We start from the raw sequence: 15,349 nt of genomic DNA, 5'->3' as shown, positions 1-15,349 counted from the left end.
ATTTGCTTGCAAGTTCTTGGAAAATTCATCCACACTCACAGAATAAGTACTGTAAGTGTGGGGGCCAATTCACTGTATTCTTCACTTGTTAAAGTGGGAGCAGTGGAGGTGGGGAGTGCAAGTCTCAGGTATTTCCCTCCAAAATGTGTCACAGAGCCAGAGGTCAGCCACACCCAGACTCTGCCCTTATTTCAAGAAGTCCAGATCCTGCTAGTCTGGAGTTTAACAGGTACGCTAAGATAAGTTACGGTTCCTCACAGGAGTGCTACTTTGCCAGATCATATCCCAGTGATTGCCCCATTACATATATGTCTGTTATCTTGAAATATCTATATTCTTGTCAAAGACAAAAAATCTTAGGACAGCTGTCCTCAAGGCTTTCTTTACCTCCTTGTTTTTCAGGCTGTATATGAGGGGGTTGACCAATGGGGTTAGGGCTCCGTAAACAACAGAAAGCACTTTATTCAGGTCTCTCAATGCCTCAGAGCCTGATAGCAGATACACAATGACTAGCGTTCCATAGAAAATTGTCACCACAATGAGGTGGGAGGAGCAAGTGGAAAAGGCCTTTTGCTTCCCAGTAGTGGAAGGGATTCTCAGGATGGTAGAGATGATACAAACATAGGATGCCACTGTTAATAGAAATGGAGGCAATGTGAATATGCAGGAATGTATGAAAGCAGTAACTTCCAGCATGTGGGCGTCAGTGCAGGACAGTTTTATTATTGGGCTAAAATCACAAAAGAAATGGTCAACTTCATTGGAGCCACAGAATCTTAATTGTGACATCATAAATATTATGATGGCAACAGAACTAAATCCACTGATCCAAGACCAGGCCACTAGGTGGAGGCAGAACCTGTCATTCAAAAGGACTGCATAATGTAGTGGTTTCAATATTGCCAAATATCGATCATATGCCATCACAGATAACAGAGAACACTCAGTGGTTAACAAAGAACCAAAGAAATATAACTGTGTGATGCAGTCACGAACAGAAATGGTTCTGTCACCAGTCAGGAGACTGGTCAGCATCCTGGGCAGGATGGTGGAGCTGTAGCAGGTCTCTAAGCAGGATAAGTTCCCCAGAAAGAAGTACATGGGGGTGTGAAGTTGATGATCAGCCACAACTAGTGCAAAAATGAGGATGTTCCCAGTCATGGTCACAATGTAGATCACCAGAAACAGCAGGAAGAGAAAGATCTGCAGCTGAGGGACATTCCCGAATCCAAGGAGGATGAATTCTGTGATGGACGTTTCATTTCCCTGTTGTTTTTTTCCCATTAGTTTCATCTAAGGAAAATATACAAAAAAATCCAATTTATAGTGTAACTTCCATTTCAATAAACTCAACTTTTTAATTCTGGTTTCTCACTGCTGGTTGCAATGTCAATGGTTGAGTCAAGACTCCAGATGGCAGAGGCATTCTTGGTAAATTTTTTGAAAGTGCCTATATTAAATCACTTTGGAATAGTTCCTATTGTCTGGTATCTACATGACAGAACACATCTCCTCTTCTGCCTCCTGAACATCCCTGTGTATTACTTTAACCACAATGTCTGAGATTACCACTGGAGATTAAGGGAATTAAATGCCACTCACATGGCTTCAAATCAAAATACCAGTCATCTCCAAAAGCTGGGCTCATACCTCTTTTACCCATATTTACATTGCAGAGTCCAGCAGATTCCAATGGAGTGGACATTAGAATTGGATCCCAGAGACATTGGTTTTATTGCTTTCTCATCCACTCCATGTCCTTGGCTTGTCACTTCCCCCCTCCAGGTCCCTGTGCCCTCATCTATAAAACAGATGATGAGGATGGTACCACTTAGGTTTTCTTAATATGATTTGAGATTTGTGAAACTAGAGCTCTACAAATGCTCAGTTGCTCTTGTGTAAAATGGATTTAATGATACTTAAGACAGTTTACAAAATTCTTTAATAGCTATGACAATTACTGCAATATAACAATGCTATGTTATCATACTGCTATCATATGAGACCAGGCATTTCTTTGAATAAACTCTCAGAAGAGAAATTAAATGAAACTCACAGTCACATCAAACTTTTATATTTTCACCTTAGTTTCTGTAGATATGGCATCAACTCTGTGTTTAACAACACATTATTTTTATACATTTTCTTCTCTGTCACCTCATTTTACTGATATACCTCTGAAATCTCTCCTAAAGGGAATCACACAGTATGTTTATTTCTCTGCAAGGATATTCACCATTCTTTCTGACAGCGGTTCAACACCTAAAATTTACTGGCAACATTTTCAAGAAATGCCTAAGAGACAGATTTTGAAATGTATTCATCCACCTTAACTTGTGGATAGGCACTTTGAACATTTTAAACATGATGCAGAGCATAATCTGTATAGCTTGATTTTGGAGGTCTGCCAATGTCTGTTTGGATACGGTTTGGGGAATATGTCTTTGTCCAGTTGCTGATTCCAGTTGGTTTGATGAATGCCATTTCTATTTGCAACCATCTCTCTGGATGGGATCATCTCTTTTGTAGAAGGAAACCTACAACAGGTTGTAGGGTAAGATATGCCTGGAGAGCAGTGACAACACCATCAAAGGCCATCATCACTGAATGGTTCACCCCTGATGAAACAAGGGAATGTTGAGACGCCCACATCTAGGAACAGTTCACAGTCACTACCTGGATCCAGGCAACTCAGTAGAACATGGGATTCAGAGGTCAGATTCAATCACAATGGTCCAATGTTCATTCTGAGTGGGGAATTGGACCAGGAGGTTACACTTGCATCTAAGTTTTCCCCTTGACTGAAACTCAAAACTGCCCCACTAAAAAAAGCCACAGGAATATTTAGTAATCCAAAGAATGGAACAGATTCTTCTGGTTCTAATGTCACAAGGCTTCTGGTGCCATTAGAGTTTTTCAGCTAACAATCTTGTTTTCACTGTTTTTATTATTTGAACCTAACCTTTTTTTTATAACCCCATTGCTGCTGCCGAAAAACACAGTGAGGATGGGAATTTGGAAATATGGTGTAGTGACCTAACCTAGGCGGAGATATGGAAAGATGTTGTTCATTCATTCAGAATAACTGCAGAGATAGTCTGGCACATAATTAATGCACATGCTAAATAAATAAATAAATAAATGCCTAACTCCTATTAATGTCCCCAGCTCCTACAGTATCAAAACACACAGCTGGAACACAACATTTCAATTGGCAAATAAACTCTTGGGAATAGTTTCACGCACAAATGTATTTAGGTATGTTTGTTGTAGTCAGGATAACCCTGCAATTTTCCATTGGGTGCAGGAGCATAACTCATACACAGTGGGAACATAGAATGCAGGGTATGGGCAGGGGCAGCTCTAAGGATTTTGCCACCCCCAGCATGGCAGGCAGGCTGCCTTTGGTGGCACGCCTGTGGGAGGTCCTCCGAAGCTGTGGGACCAGCGGACCCTCTGCAGGCAAGCCACAGAAGGCAGCCTGCCGGCCGCCCTCGCAGTGACCGGCAAAGCGCCCCCCGCAGCTTGCCGCTCCAAGCACGCATTTGGCATGCTGGGGCCTGGAGCCGCCCCTGGGTATGGGCCCACCCAGAAGGAAATTAAGCCAGCCTGAAATTTTGACTTACTCCAGAATGAAGGGGCTCAGGTTTTGAAACAGTTACAGATGTTTTGATGGGATTTATTCCTCTAATTGCCATTGAAGAAGATGTTCAGTGGCAAAATAAGGCTGTTAGGTTGAAATTCCAAACATAGTCCAGGACTGACTCAGTTGAAATTACAATCTATGTAATAAATTCCATGTGTCAGTCTGAAGTTTCTAAGCCTGAAAATCAAAAAGGAATCCTCCAAAAGGTGGAAACATGGACAAATTTCTATGGAGGAGTACGAAAGTATATCACAGGTGTACAGGGACAGAATCAGTAAGGCTAAGGCACAAAATGAGTTGCAATTAGAAAGGGACATCAAAGGCAATAAAAAGAGGAATTAAACTTACATTAGTAGTAAGAGAAAGACAAAGGAAAGTGTACGTCCTCTACTTAGTGGGAAAGGAAAGCTAATATTTGATGACATCAAGAAGGCTGGAAAATTCACACAACCAGCACACACAAGAACTCCAAACATCTATCCAAAGACTAGAATGTCAGTTGAGTCAGTGTGAAGTGATGGAGGTAGATACAAGAACATTAAGAGCTCTTTTTGTTTAGAATATCACCAGGTTCATTTATCACTGTGCTTCTCTGTAGACTAGTGTCCAGTTTTTAACTTTTCAGCCACTTTTGGACTTTCTAACACACATGACTTTGAGATACACTCATGGACCAGTGCAGGCTTCCAGCTACTAGTGAAGAAGTAAGCAGATTGTCTCCAGATTGCTTGGCACGGTGACTTTGCTGACCTGGCAGCTAAATGGTAGGTAACATTTCAGAGAAGAGGGACCTCAGACAAATTTGATTAAATTAACTCTAACTTTTAAAAAAACCTTTGATTAATCCCTACTGGATGGAATATGAAATGTCACTCTCCTTTCCCCTCTCTACCCATTCTTCCCCTTTCTTTTCCCTCCTCTCTCATTTATTTACCTTTCTGTTCTTCTGCTTTATTTTATTTTTTTGGGGAGGCTTTTGTTCTCCACTTCATTTTGGGGAAAAGAAAAATACAAACAAATAAATAAGAAATGTGCACAGTTAAGAGTACATTACTATTACTGAGTTAACATTTAAATAAAGAACAATTAGACATTTAAAGGAGTTTAAAGGAAACAATTTCCTTGTCACTTACCCCAGTGTAAACTGATGTCAATAGAGATGCGCTGCTGTAAAACTGCAATAAATGAGAGGAGAATGACACCAAAAGAGAGGTGACTTCTTCTTTCTCTTCAATTTTGTAATGCCCCTATAGAAATTCTTGCCTTGCACATTTGTCACATTCACAGCACTGTTTCCCATGGCTGAATTGCAACCACCTATATCTGCTCTGGTGACCACATGGGAATTCTCACCAAAAAGTCTCTGCTGTGATGTTGCCAGGCAACTAGAGCTATTGTTTAGTTACAAATGGTGACAGAGGTCAGCTGTGACTGATGCCAAGTTTCTGCTTGTAGTCGGGTGGTTACCTGGTCCAGCCCTGACAAGGTAGAAGCCAGCCCTGGGAAAGTATAGGGTCTAGGAGAAAAGGCCCAAGCTGACTGGGGAAGGAGCTACACCTGGGCCACGCCCCAATCAGGGCAGCTGGACCTTATAAGAAGGCTAGGGCAGCAGAGCAGAGGCTGTGGAGGGAGACTGGCCTGGCCTGGCCTGGCCTGGCCTGGCCTGGCCTGGCCTGGCCTGGCCTGGCCTGGCCTGTAGGGGAGTAAGAAGGTACCTGGGTGTGAAGCAGTGCTGGGGAAGAGCCAGAGGAGCTCCAGGCTGGTGACTCCCCAGGCTGCAGGGCCTGGTTCCACTCCCATAGAGATACTGGGTGGTAGAAAAAGGCAGCAGGTCAAACTTCCTTGCCTGTGATGAGTGGCTTTTATACTGCAGTCTGTCTAGTGAGCAGGGGCTAGGTAAGGACTGGTAGTAGCCCAGAAATGAGGTGAGGTGAGGTTGGGGTAGTGGATGAGGGCTCTCTGGAGAAGGGAGACTTACGAGATTGTTGGGGTATTGCCAGGGGGCAGCACACGAGAGAAAATGGGCACTGGAGTCTGGGAGGGACATGGGGGGCCAAGATGTGGCAGATCACTGGCCTGCAGAGGGTGCTCTGGGCTGGAAATCAAGCTAATTCCCTGAGAGACCAGTTGGAGGTGCTTCAGGGATAAGTCCACACACTGATACATCTGATATGGGGTGAGTTATAGAATGGGCAGCTTCAATCCATAAGGGCTGGAAAAGCTGAAGAGGAGGGGAAGGTCACTTGGTCATCAGAGAAAGCTGCAAAATGATCATAAATGTTGCTTTGTAGAGACTGCCTGGAGGGACAGGTGTCATGTTGCTGTAGTATCCTGGTGAGATACCATAAGGACAGAGATGTTAACAGTAGCCAGCATGCTGAGCATACCTATAGGTGACCCTCTACTATCTTCATTTCAGAGTTGGGAGCAGATCCATTCCTGCCTTGGAGTTAGACCACTATGTTACTACTCTTCTTTAGCATTTCAAGATCTTCCTCAGTCTTCCTGCATCCTGGAGGGAAGGGAGATGGTTCCTTTCTATTCCCTCCACCTCTCAGCCCTTCCTGGGGTCCAAGTCTCCCCCTATAAAGTGTGACTAGTTCAGTGTTGTACACTATGGCAGGTAGGAAGAACAGAGTCCCCTGGATGGGATCTGAGAGGAGCTGTTCTGTTTCCTCAGCAACCCCTGTCCATTCTCACGTACAGCACTCAATAATGGGAATTGCTTCTCTTTATCAGCCAGGCATTAACCAGCCTCAATTCTGCCATGCCTCTTCAATATGTGCTCCCCATGGCAACCATGCATAGCAATCCCCAAATCCCTGTAAAAGTCAATGCCTAATGCTGGGGGACATAGTGAATTCTTATTCAGGCAAAATTCCACGGGTTAGTGGGCTACTGATGTGAGTCACAATACAGATTTAGGATTCAAAGACAATTGAATTTTGATTCCCTATCCTGAGCCATATCCCCACACGTAATGAAAATAGTTTTTAGCAAAGATTGGTCACCACTCAGCTCTACAAACTTTCCCCATAGCTGAGTACAATTGGAAATGCCATGCATACTGCAACCATGCTGGCTCCCGTCTTTCCTTCTTGGCGTATCCGTAAGATGAATGTTTGGTAAAAGTGATACCCTAATGTAAATACACACCATTTATGTGAACAAGATTCTGTTTCTCTCTAGTATCAGCAGCAAGCAAATATAGCTGCCTGCTTCTAATTCACATGGAAAGATGATATTTCTTTAGATCAAGTGGTAAAGGCCTACTGTGATTCAGGGTTCAATATTTTTGGCAGGGCTAGCTAGTATCTATGTACTCTATATGTACATCTGTCTTATATGTGTAAGGTTATAAAATTTTCAGATGACACTCAATTGGAGGGGGTTGCCAGCACTTGGGAGGACAGGATTAGAATTCCAAACAAATGTGACAAAATTGGAGAATTGATGTGCATTGTACCAGATGAAATTCAGTGATAAGTGCAAAGTATTTCACTTTGGAAGGAAAAATCAAATGAACAGCAATAACAAAATGGGGAGTAACTGACCAGCCAGAGTCCTGCAGTAACTGGGAGTCATAGTGGATCAAAAATCAAATATGAACCAACATTGTGATGTAGTTGAGGAAAAGGATCATATACTTTGGGGGTGTATCAGCAGGAGCGTTGTATGGCTGCTGTACTCAGCACTGGTGAGGATTCAGCTGCAGTACTGTGTCCGGTTCCGAGTGCCACATGTAGGCCTTGCTGGAGCCCTTGGTATAACTAGCAGTGTGAACCAAAGTCTGTGAACCAGAGAAGGCCTGGCCTTGGCAAATAGCAATGCACCAACTATTAGCGAACACCAAGTAAGCACATTGCTGACCTGAGAAGATGGTACAGGAACACCCAGAGTTCAAGTAAATGTGTAAGCACGTTCCTAGGAGATGGTACAGAGACACACTGACCCCTCGTATGATAAAGAAAGAATGACAGGATAGTGGAGGAGGATGTTTCATTGGAGCTAGCAGTTACAAGGTACAGATAGTAACATAGTGTCTGGTGTGTAATACATAACCTATTTGTGTAAAGGGAGAAGTCACAGGAGGGGTCTCTTTGTGCCAGCCTAAGGGACAAGATTCTGGCATCTTTACTGAGCCAGTGCCCATGTCTTGAGCATGCGTGCAGTAATGTACATGTAACCATTGAGCTGGGGATCTAGGACTGTGCCTCATCAAAAATAAACCTGGCTGAGTAACTTCACCAATGAACCCAGCCTGTGGTCTTTGTTTGTGAACAATATCAAGGTCTGATAAGCTGCATTCCCTGTTAGTGTAGCTGATGTCAGAGCTCCAGACACAGCAACACTCAGCAGCTTTAGCACTGCAGCAGCAATACGACATTTTAAGAAGGATGCGGATGAATTTGGCAGGCTGTAGGCTGGAAGGATCATGGAATGGTAAAATGTTAGTTTCCATTCCCAGTGACCTGGTCAGCAGCAAATTACTGCTGCCAGGGAGAAATGGGGAGCATTCTTCCTGAGTCATAAACCCTTCCTTTGGCTGCTCCTGGGGCTGTGTGACCCACCTCTCGCATGCAGCACAGGAGTATGTAACATGTAGCCATGGAACCTTTAATAACACTGATGAAGGCCAAGTAATCAGTGAGAACTCTTGGCACATCCATACGTTTACCTTCTCTCGTGGAATCATTTTAGGATATAGAGCTGCAGCATGCGAATTGGCAGGAAAGGAAGAGTGAGGATTGGTCGACTTATCCGTGATGTCATCATGACTGCACTTAAGAGTGATCTGAGCTGCTGACATAGCCATGTGCATAATTTATTCCTAATCTAATGATTAGACAATTTTTCTTAACAATTTAGCATCATTAAAATCAAATGGTTACAAACGTAGCCTACATAAATATTTTAAATCAGTTTTAACATTATGGAAAGTGTGAACAGTATGGTTTATTTCAGTTGTAAGGTCATTCGGGGGAAAAGGTAGGAGAAGGGACAAATGCTAAATTAATGCTAAAATGCAAAAAACACTTTTTAAAATATTTTATTCTCATGAAGTAATTAAGATATTTCCTTGCAAACTCATCTATGCTCAAATTATAAGTAATCAAAGTTCAGAGATGATACACAGTATTCTTCAGACATTTGAGTGTGAGTGCTGGTGCAGTGTATGTCTCAGAATTTATCTTGATGCGCTAATACCCCCCCTCCCCCAATTTTATCACATGACCACAGGTGCTCAACACACAGACTGCGCCATTAAAATCTGTCCTTGAATTCAAAATATCCTTATCCTGATATTCACTAGTTCAAGAGGCACACTAAGATAATTTAGGGCTACTCACATGAGTCAGACTTTGCAAGTTCATGTCCCAATGATTACCCCATTACACATATGTCTGTTATCTTGAAATATCTATATTCTTGTCAAAGACAAAAAATCTAAGGAGAGCTTTCCTCAAGGCTTCCTTTACCTAAGTTTCTCAGATTGTATATGAGGGGGATGACCAGTGGGGTCAGGACTCCATAGAAGACGGAGAACACTTTGTTTAGGTCCTTTAGTGCATCAAAGCTTGATAGCAAATACACAATGACTAGAGTCCCATAGAAAATTGTCACCACAATAAGGTGGGAGGAGCAAGTGGAAAAGGCTTTTTGCCTCCCAATAGTGGAAGGGATTCTCAGGATGGCAAAGATGATACAAACATAGGATGTCAGTGTTAATAGAAATGGAGGCAATGTGAATATAGAGGACTGTATAAAGCAGTAACTTCCAGCATGTGGGTATTGCTGCATGACAGGTTTATTATTGGGGTTAAATCACAAAAGAAATGGTCAATTTCATTGGGGCTACAGAATGTTAACTGGGACATCATAAATATTAACATGGCAATAGATGTAAATCCACCTGTCCAAGACCCAACCACTAGCTTGATGCAGAATTTGCTGTTCATAAGTGCTGCATAATGCAGGGGTTTGCATATCGCTAAATACCGATCATAAGACATCATAGATAAGAGAGAACATTCAATGGTTGCCAGAGAACCAAAGAAATAAAATTGTATGATGCAGCCTCTAACAGAGATGGTTCTGTCTCCAGTCAGGAGACTGGCCAGCATCCTGGGCAGGAATCTCCATTCTTTTAAGGCCCTGGCTGGTGTTGGTCCTGCTTTGAGCAAGGGGTTGGACTAGATGACCTCCTGAGGACTTTTCCAACCACAATCTTCAATGATTCTAAAAGGAATAACATAGCATGTTCATTTCTCTGCGCCATTCTTTCTGACAGCTGTGTAACACCTAATATTCATTTAATATTTTCAAAAGGGCCTAAAGGTGACATTTTGAAAACTACCTGTGATAAATGAAGCTGGAGGGAGGAGCTCCTTTTATGGACACCCAGCGAGCTAGTTAGCTTTAAAGTCCCTCTTGGTGGCTTCTTGTTTTACTTTAAAGGGTTAAAAAGTCCCCCAGATAAAGAAAAGGAAGTGGGCACCCGACCAAAAGAGCCAATGGGAAGGCTAGAACTTTTTAAAATGAGGAAAAATGCTTTCCCTTTGTCTCTCTGTTTCTGTCTCTGGCCTGAAGAGAAGGGGGCAGCTGGAATGCTGTGTAAAGTTTGGACCAGGTATGAAAATTCATCCTAGAAGGATTAGTTGGGACAAGGAATGTTTAGATAGATGTGATTAGGGTTATTCCTTTTATTTTCTGTAAGCTTGTGGACTCTTCTCTGCTAACCCCAGATGCATTTGTTTCCTTGTAACCTTTAAGCTAAACCCCTAAGAAAGCTATCAGAAGCAGGAAGCCTGCTAAACAACCAGTAGGGCCAATGGATGATTGAGATGATACAGGAGCACTCAAGGATAATAAGGCCATTGCAGAGAAACTAAATGAATTATTTGCATCAGTTTTCATGGTTGAGGATGTGAGGAAGATTCACAAATCTGAGCCATTCTTTTTAGGTGACAAATCTGAGGAACTGTCCCAGATTGAGATATCATTAGAAGAGCTGTCAGGTTCCCCCCCTCCCTCTGAACTCTGGAGTACAGATGTGGGGACCCACTCAAAAGACTCCCTAAACTTATATTCTACCAGTTTAGGTTAAAACTTCCTCAAGGCACAAATTCCTTTCCTTGTCCTTGGACAGTTTTGCTGCCACCACCAAATGGTTTACACAGAAATTCAGGGAAGGGTCATTTGGAATCCCTATTTTCCCAAAATATCCCCCCAAGCCCCTTTACCCCTTTTCCTGAGGAGGCTTGAGAACGAACTACCAACCAGTTGCCTTAGCAATGTGAGCACAGACCAGACCCTTTGTCTTCAGGACACTGAACTCAATCAGGTTCTTAAAAGAAGAGCTTCATAAAGAAAAAAATAACAGAATCACATCTGAATAATCAGGATGGAAGGTAACTTTACAGGGTAATAAAAATATTTAAAACACAGAGGTTTCCATCTGAGCTGAACTTCACAGTTACAAAAATGGGAATAAAACTACCTCTGTAGCATAGGAAAAGTCACAAGCTAAACCAAAAGATAAGCTAACACTTTTCCTTGCCCTTATTTACAATTTCTGTGGATTTAGATGGATTATATTGGGTATATTTTCAGGAAATGTTGTACCTGCTTGGCTTCTCCCTCCATCCGGAGAGGAAACAACGAAAAGAGAACAACAAATAAATCTTCCTCCCCTCATCCCAATTTGAAAGTCTCTTCTTTTCAGATCAGTCCTCAATTTTTAAAAATGGCTGCAGAGGTGACTTCAGTCAGGTAAGCCTGACTTCAGTACTAGGCAATCTGGTTGAAACTATAATAAGGAACAATATTATCAGACACACAGATGAACGTAATTTCTTGGGAAATAGTCAACATGTTTTTTGTAAAGGGAAATCATGCCTCACCAATGTACCAGAATTCTATGACGAGGTCAACAAGTACATAGATGGGAGGATCCAGTGGGTACAGTGTATTTAGATGTTCAGAAAGCCTTTGACAAGGTCACTCTCTGATGGGTTCGGTCACGGAGATCCCCTCGGGACTGTCACCTGGTGTGCTGAAATTATCTCTGAGCCTAATATCCCTGCCAGCTTGGGACTCTAGAACCCTACCTTGTTGAGCCAGACACACTAGCCTGCTGAAACTTAGACCCAGGGTCTGGGCCATGCCCCCAAAGCTGCAGACTTTAACCAAAACAGCTCGGCAGGTTACCTGTCTCCAGCACCCAGACACCCAGCTCCCAATGGGATCCAAACCCCAAATACATCTATTTTACTCCATATAAAGCTCATGCAGAGTAAATATAAATTGTTCCCCCTCTATAACACTGATAGAGAGATATGCACAGCTGTTTGCTCCCTCAGGTATTAGTCACTTACATTGGGTTTATCAATAAACAAAAAGTGATTTTTATTAAGTATAAAACAGGATTTAAGTGGTTTCAAATAATAACAGCCAGAACAAAGTAAGTCACAAAGCAAAATAAAATAAAACACGCAAGTCTAAGCCTAATACATTAAGAAACTGATTACAGGTAATATCTCACCCTCAAAGATGTTCCAATAAGCTTCTTTCACACACTGGACTCCTTCCTAGCTTTGGCACAAGGTGGGAATCTTTTGTCTCCCTGGGTCTCCATCCCTCGTTCTAAATAGAAAAGTACCAGGTTTAAGTTGAATTTTATTATCGGGTGACATGGTCTCCACTCCCCATGGGCTGGCCCACATGTACACAGGCTTTCAAGTAACTAAGGCCATTTACAATTGAGTGTTTCTGGAGCACCCTTAATGGCCTCCCCCTAATACGTTTACATCAGTGATACAAATTTATATCTTATTCTCCAAAGTCCAGATATAGAAATAATACATGCAAACAAATAGGATGAACACGCTTAGTAGATTACAAGCTTTCTAATGACACCATACAAGGGGTATTAGTGTAAAGCATATTCCAGTTACGTTATATTCATAAGCATATTTTCATAAAACATATGGAGTGCAACGTCACACCCTCACCAAAGGTTCTTAAGCAAAGTAAGCAGTCATGGGATAAGAGGGAAGGTCCTCTCATGGATCAGTAACTTGTTAAAAGATAGGAAACAAAGGGTAGGAATAAATGATCAGTTTTCAGAATGGAGAGGGGTAAATAGTGGTGTTCCCCAGCAGTCTGTACTGAACCCAGTCCTATTTAACATATTCATAAATAATCTGGGAAAAGGGGTAAACAGTGAGGTGGCAAAATTTGCAGATGACACAAAACTATTCATAATAGTTAGGTCCCAAACAGACGGTGAAGAGCTACAAAAGGATTTCTCAAAACTAGGTGACTGGGTAACAAAATGGCAGGTGAAGAAAAATGCAAAGTAATGGAAAACGTAATTCCAGCCACACATATAAAGTGATGGATTCTAAATTAGTTGTTACTACATAAGAAAGAGATCTGGGAGGCATGGTGGATAGTTCTCTGAAAACATCCACTCAATGTGCAGCGGCAGTCAAAAAAGTGAACAGAATTTTGGGATTACTTGACCCAGCTGCCACTCGCACAAATGGACACAAATTTCCTAGCTCAAACCCCCTTAGACACAAATCAACAAAATCATCCCCACAGCACAACCAACAAAACCAGTAGCCCCAAACAGACAAAGCTCCTCACAGTAGTACACACTCACACAAATCAACCCCCACACAACGCAACCTGCACAAACACACAAATCAGCACAATCACCCACACAACAACACAACCTCCGCACAAATAACCCCAGGCAACTCTCTGCAGCACTGAATGTTGACTCAGTGTGAAGTGACTCAGAATGGTTGATTTTAATTTAGAATAACACCAGGTTCATTTGTCGCTGGGATTCAGTCTGCTACTGTCTAATTTTTAATTTATCAACCATTTCAAGGCTTTTTAGCACACATGACTTTATGAATTACGTCTGTGCAAAAACTACTAGTGAAGAAGCAAGAGGAATGTCTCCAGGAATAGAAGCTTGACACAGAGACTTGGCTGAAAGAGCAGATAATGTTTCAGCATAGAGGCACCTCAGACAAATCTGAAAATATTAGCACTAATTTTTTTTAAAAAACCTTTGATTACTCCTCAGTGGATGGAAATTGAATTTTTGCTCTCCTTTGCACTCCCTTCCCCACTTTATCCCTTCTTTTTCCTCTCCTCCCCTCTAATTCCTTTCCCTTTATGTTCCTCTGCTTTTTCTTGTTCTCCCCTTAGGGTGTTTTGGGGGGAAAATCAATAAATTACAAGTAAATAAATAAGAGATGTATACACTTAAATTCACATTATAGTAACTGACTTATCATTGAAATGAATGAAGATAAAAAAGAAGTAAATTAGGAAACAATTCTCCTGTCACTTACTGCAGTATAAATCTGGAATAACTGCACTGAAGTCCACAGAGATGCACTGCAAGAAAACTGGGGTGAGAGGAGAATGACATCAAAAGAGAGGTGTCCCTATATAAATCCCTGCCTCATGCTCTTGCACAGACGCAAACAGTCACCTATGCAGCATGATTCCCCAAGTGCTGCATTGCAATCACCTATATCTGCTTTGGTGACCACATGGGAATTCTCTCCACAGAGACTTCGCTGTGATGTTGCCAGGAAATCTGAGCCACTGTTAGTTACAAATGATGACAGAGGTCAGCCTTCCAGAATGATGCAAGGTTTTTTGCTACATCTGATACGAGGGTGAGTTTTAGAATGGACAGGGGGCTGGAACTGCTGAGGAGGGGTTGCTTGGTCATCAGACAAAGCGACCGAGAGGCACCATATGCTCCTGGTTCCCTAGCCATGGCTTTGTAGTGGTTGTGCTGTAGAAAGGTGCCATGTTGCTGGGACTTTGGAAAGAAGCACCACATAGACACAGACATTGATAAAAACAGTAACCAGCATATTGTACCATGGCTATAGGTGACACTTTATTACCTTAATTTCACATTAGGAACCAGATTCATTCCTACTGGGTCTCCAACATCTTTGATGAAGTTGGATCTTCATTACTTATCACTTCTTATTCTTCAACATTTCAGGATCTCCCACAGTCTTCCTGCATGCTGGAGAGAAGGGAGATGTTTCCTCACTCTCTTCCTCCTCCTGAATGCTGAGCATTTTCTCCCCTCCCCCATTCTCTGATCCCTTCTTGGGGTGTGATCCTTCCCCCACAATGCATGAATAGCTCAAAGCGCTTTGTAGTCTGTAGCAGGCATGAAGAACTGGGCCCCTGGGCAGGATCTGGGTGAAGTTATTCTGTGCTTTCTCATATATCACCCTCAATAACAGGTGTCGCTTCTCTTGACAGATAGCTGTTAGTCTCCCTGAATTCCACCATAGCCTGGAAAGAGTCACTCCAATATGTGGTCTCCACAACAGGCACATATGGCCACCCTAAATCCTAGCTTATATCAATACAAAACACTGAGGGACTCATGGAATTTTGATTCAGGCAAACTTCCATAATGGTTTATGGGGCTACTCATACAAGACAGGATGCAGCCCAAAGAATCACAGACAATTGAATTTTGACCTCATGTCCCAACTCATCCACTTCCACCCCCTAGTAGATTTACATCCAGATTTGACTTTGCTCAGCTCCAGAAACTTGTCCCATACCTGAATGCAGATGGAAATGTCATATATGCTGCCACCATGATGGCTTCCATTTCTCTGCTATGGTGGATCGATA

General features: G+C 42.3%; 1 protein-coding gene and 1 pseudogene across 1 annotated transcript; both read right to left on the bottom strand.

The window, feature by feature from the left end:
• Nucleotides 1-315: 315 nt before the first annotated feature.
• On the bottom strand, nt 316-1,293 carry LOC127031144 (olfactory receptor 1020-like). Its single transcript, XM_050917916.1, has one exon. The coding sequence runs from the start codon at nt 1,291-1,293 to the stop codon at nt 316-318; it is 978 nt and encodes a 325-aa protein (XP_050773873.1).
• Nucleotides 1,294-9,094: 7,801 nt separating this feature from the next.
• On the bottom strand, nt 9,095-12,342 carry LOC127030866 (olfactory receptor 11L1-like; annotated as a pseudogene).
• Between the last annotated feature and the right edge of the window lie 3,007 nt (nt 12,343-15,349).

Source organism: Gopherus flavomarginatus, chromosome 11, assembly GCF_025201925.1.
Source record: "Gopherus flavomarginatus isolate rGopFla2 chromosome 11, rGopFla2.mat.asm, whole genome shotgun sequence".
NCBI lineage: Eukaryota > Metazoa > Chordata > Testudines > Testudinidae > Gopherus > Gopherus flavomarginatus.
This window is presented reverse-complemented; position numbering and strand designations above follow the sequence as displayed.